The sequence below is a fragment of the Protobothrops mucrosquamatus genome, unplaced genomic scaffold, assembly GCF_001527695.2.
Source record: "Protobothrops mucrosquamatus isolate PMUCROS unplaced genomic scaffold, P.Mucros_1.0 scaffold4792, whole genome shotgun sequence".
Lineage (NCBI taxonomy): Eukaryota > Metazoa > Chordata > Lepidosauria > Squamata > Viperidae > Protobothrops > Protobothrops mucrosquamatus.
In genome coordinates this window covers 1-2,238 of record NW_015390682.1, presented here as the reverse complement: position 1 = coordinate 2,238, position 2,238 = coordinate 1, and the positions used below count along the sequence as shown (strand labels likewise).

The window sequence follows — 2,238 nt, the reverse complement described above, 5'->3', positions numbered from 1 at the left end:
GAAAGGGTACCTCGTAGATAGGCAGGTTCATCTGTCGCCCGTAGGCCCAGTACATGTACGGGAAGAGGAGGATCCGGCACAGGAAGAAGGTGACCAGGATGAGGATCCCGTTGATCTTATGCAGGAGGGAATCTTGCATTTTCACCTGTAACCCCACCCCCCAAAAAAGGAAATGTTGAGAAGGTTAAAGGAGAAGCAACTGCTGGCCCACAAATAAGAAGATCAAGGCCGGGAGAAATTCCAGCAGCTGCTCCTTTAATTCCCGCACTGGGCAGGAGGCTGCCTGCTGCATCCCTGTACGATTTCTGTTCCGACTTCCTTCCCTTTCAGCCTTAGTACAGGTAGTCCTCGAACTGTGCCTCATTTTACGACCTCTTTTGCCACCATCGCAAAGCAGATCACGGCATCTATTAAGTGACCACCATCTATAACGTTCCCAGCCAGCTTCCAACAAGCAATGTCAATGGGGGAAGCCACTTTCCCTTAAGGACTGCGTGATTCACTTAACGACAGCAGCGATTTGCTTAACAACCACAGCAAAAGAAAGGTCGTAACATGGGGCTAAGCTCACTTAACAGCAGCCTTGCTTAGCAAAGGAAAATTTGGCTTTAACTGTGGTCGTAAGTTGAGGATTACCCGTATTTAGCATTTTAATGGTAAGCCATCCTGAATCGCTTTGCAGAGTGCGACGGGCAGCGTCTAAATTTAATACAGCTAGCCAAAATTTCTGTGGCTAAGTGAGACTGTTGTTAACTGAATTTTGCCCCATTTTTATGACCTTTCTTGCCGCAGTTGTTAAGTGAATCACTGCAGATGTTAAGTTAGTAACACGGTTGTTAAGTGAATCCAGCTTCCCCATTGACTTTGCTGGTCAGAAGGTCACAAAAGGGGATTGCGTGACCCTGGGGGACGCTGCGACCGTCATAACTATGAGCCAGTTGCCCAGCGTCCAAATTTTGATCACGTGACCCTGGGGATGCCGCAACGGTGGTGTGAAAAATGGTCATAAGTCCCTTTCGTCAGGGCTGTTGCCACTTTCACTAAATGAACGGTTGTAAGTTGAAGACTATCTGTAAAAAAAATAAAGAAAGAGATGGAGGTTCCAGGTGTTAAATGCTCACCTGAATCAGGATCTTGCCCAGAGACACAAACGGGGTGCTGAGCTCGGCCGTGAAGATGCAGCCCACGAAAAAGTCTCCGAGTTCACCACGCAGATGCTGTAGGCCGAAAGAAAAAAGAGAGAGAGAGAGAGATGGGGTGGGTCCAGGGGACAAGATGTTTTAAGCCAGGGGTCTTCAAACTCGGCCCTTTTATGACTGGTGGACTTCAACTCCCAGAATTCCTTAGTCAGCCATTTTGATGAAACCGCGGGCTTAGATCCAGACCAGGGGTCTTCAAACTTGGCCCTTTGATGACTGGTGGATTTCAACTCCCAGAATTCCTCAGTTGGCCATTTTGATGAAACCGCGGACTTAGATCCAGACCAGGGGCCTTCAAACTCGGCCCTTTGATGACTGGTGGACTTCAACTCCCAGAATTCCTCAGTCGGCCATTTTGATGAAACCGCGGGCTTAGATCCAGACCAGGGGTCTTCAAACTTGGCCCTTTGATGACTGGTGGACTTCAACTCCCAGAATTCCTCAGTCTGGCAGGTGAGAGGCCTAGGTGTTTTGCAGCCTTCAAGCAATAACCCCCAGGGTAAAATGAAGGTGGCTCAAAAGGGAAGGCTTTTTTTGTTGGGAACACTTCAGAAGGTTGAATGGAGCAGTATTAAAACTCGGAAGGGAAGGGAAGGGAAGGGAAGGAAGCAGGGGTGGGATTCAGCCGGTTCCCACCACTTCAGCAGAACCAGTAGCTAATATTTTGTTGTCCAGGCCCAGAACGGATTTCCGGGAGTGGCATCCACACAGAGAACCGTTGCTCACATATTTGAATCCCACCACTGGAAGGAAGAGGGAAGGGGAGGGGAGGGGAGGGGAGGGGAGGGGAGAGAAGGGAAGGGAAGGGAGAGGAGAGGAAGAGGGAAGGGAGAGGAGAGGAGGGAAGAGGGAAGGAAAGGAAAGGAAAGGAAAGGAAAGGAAAGGAAAAGAGGAGGGAAGGGAAGAGGGGAGGGAAGGGAAAGAACAATGGAATGGAATAGAATAGAATAGAATAGAATAATGAAAGAATGGAATAGAATAGAATAGAATAGAATAGAATAGAATAGAATAGAATAGAATAGAATAGAATAGAATAGAA

At 48.2% G+C, this 2,238-nt stretch overlaps 1 protein-coding gene across 1 annotated transcript; it reads right to left on the bottom strand.

The window, feature by feature from the left end:
- Position 1: 1 nt before the first annotated feature.
- Positions 2–1,217, bottom strand: LOC107299312 (protein FAM57A-like; the record flags this gene model as incomplete). Its single annotated transcript, XM_015828674.1, has 2 exons — positions 2–145; positions 1,122–1,217. Coding segments are annotated over 2 exons (240 nt in total), but the record flags the coding sequence as incomplete, so codon positions are not given.
- Between the last annotated feature and the right edge of the window lie 1,021 nt (positions 1,218–2,238).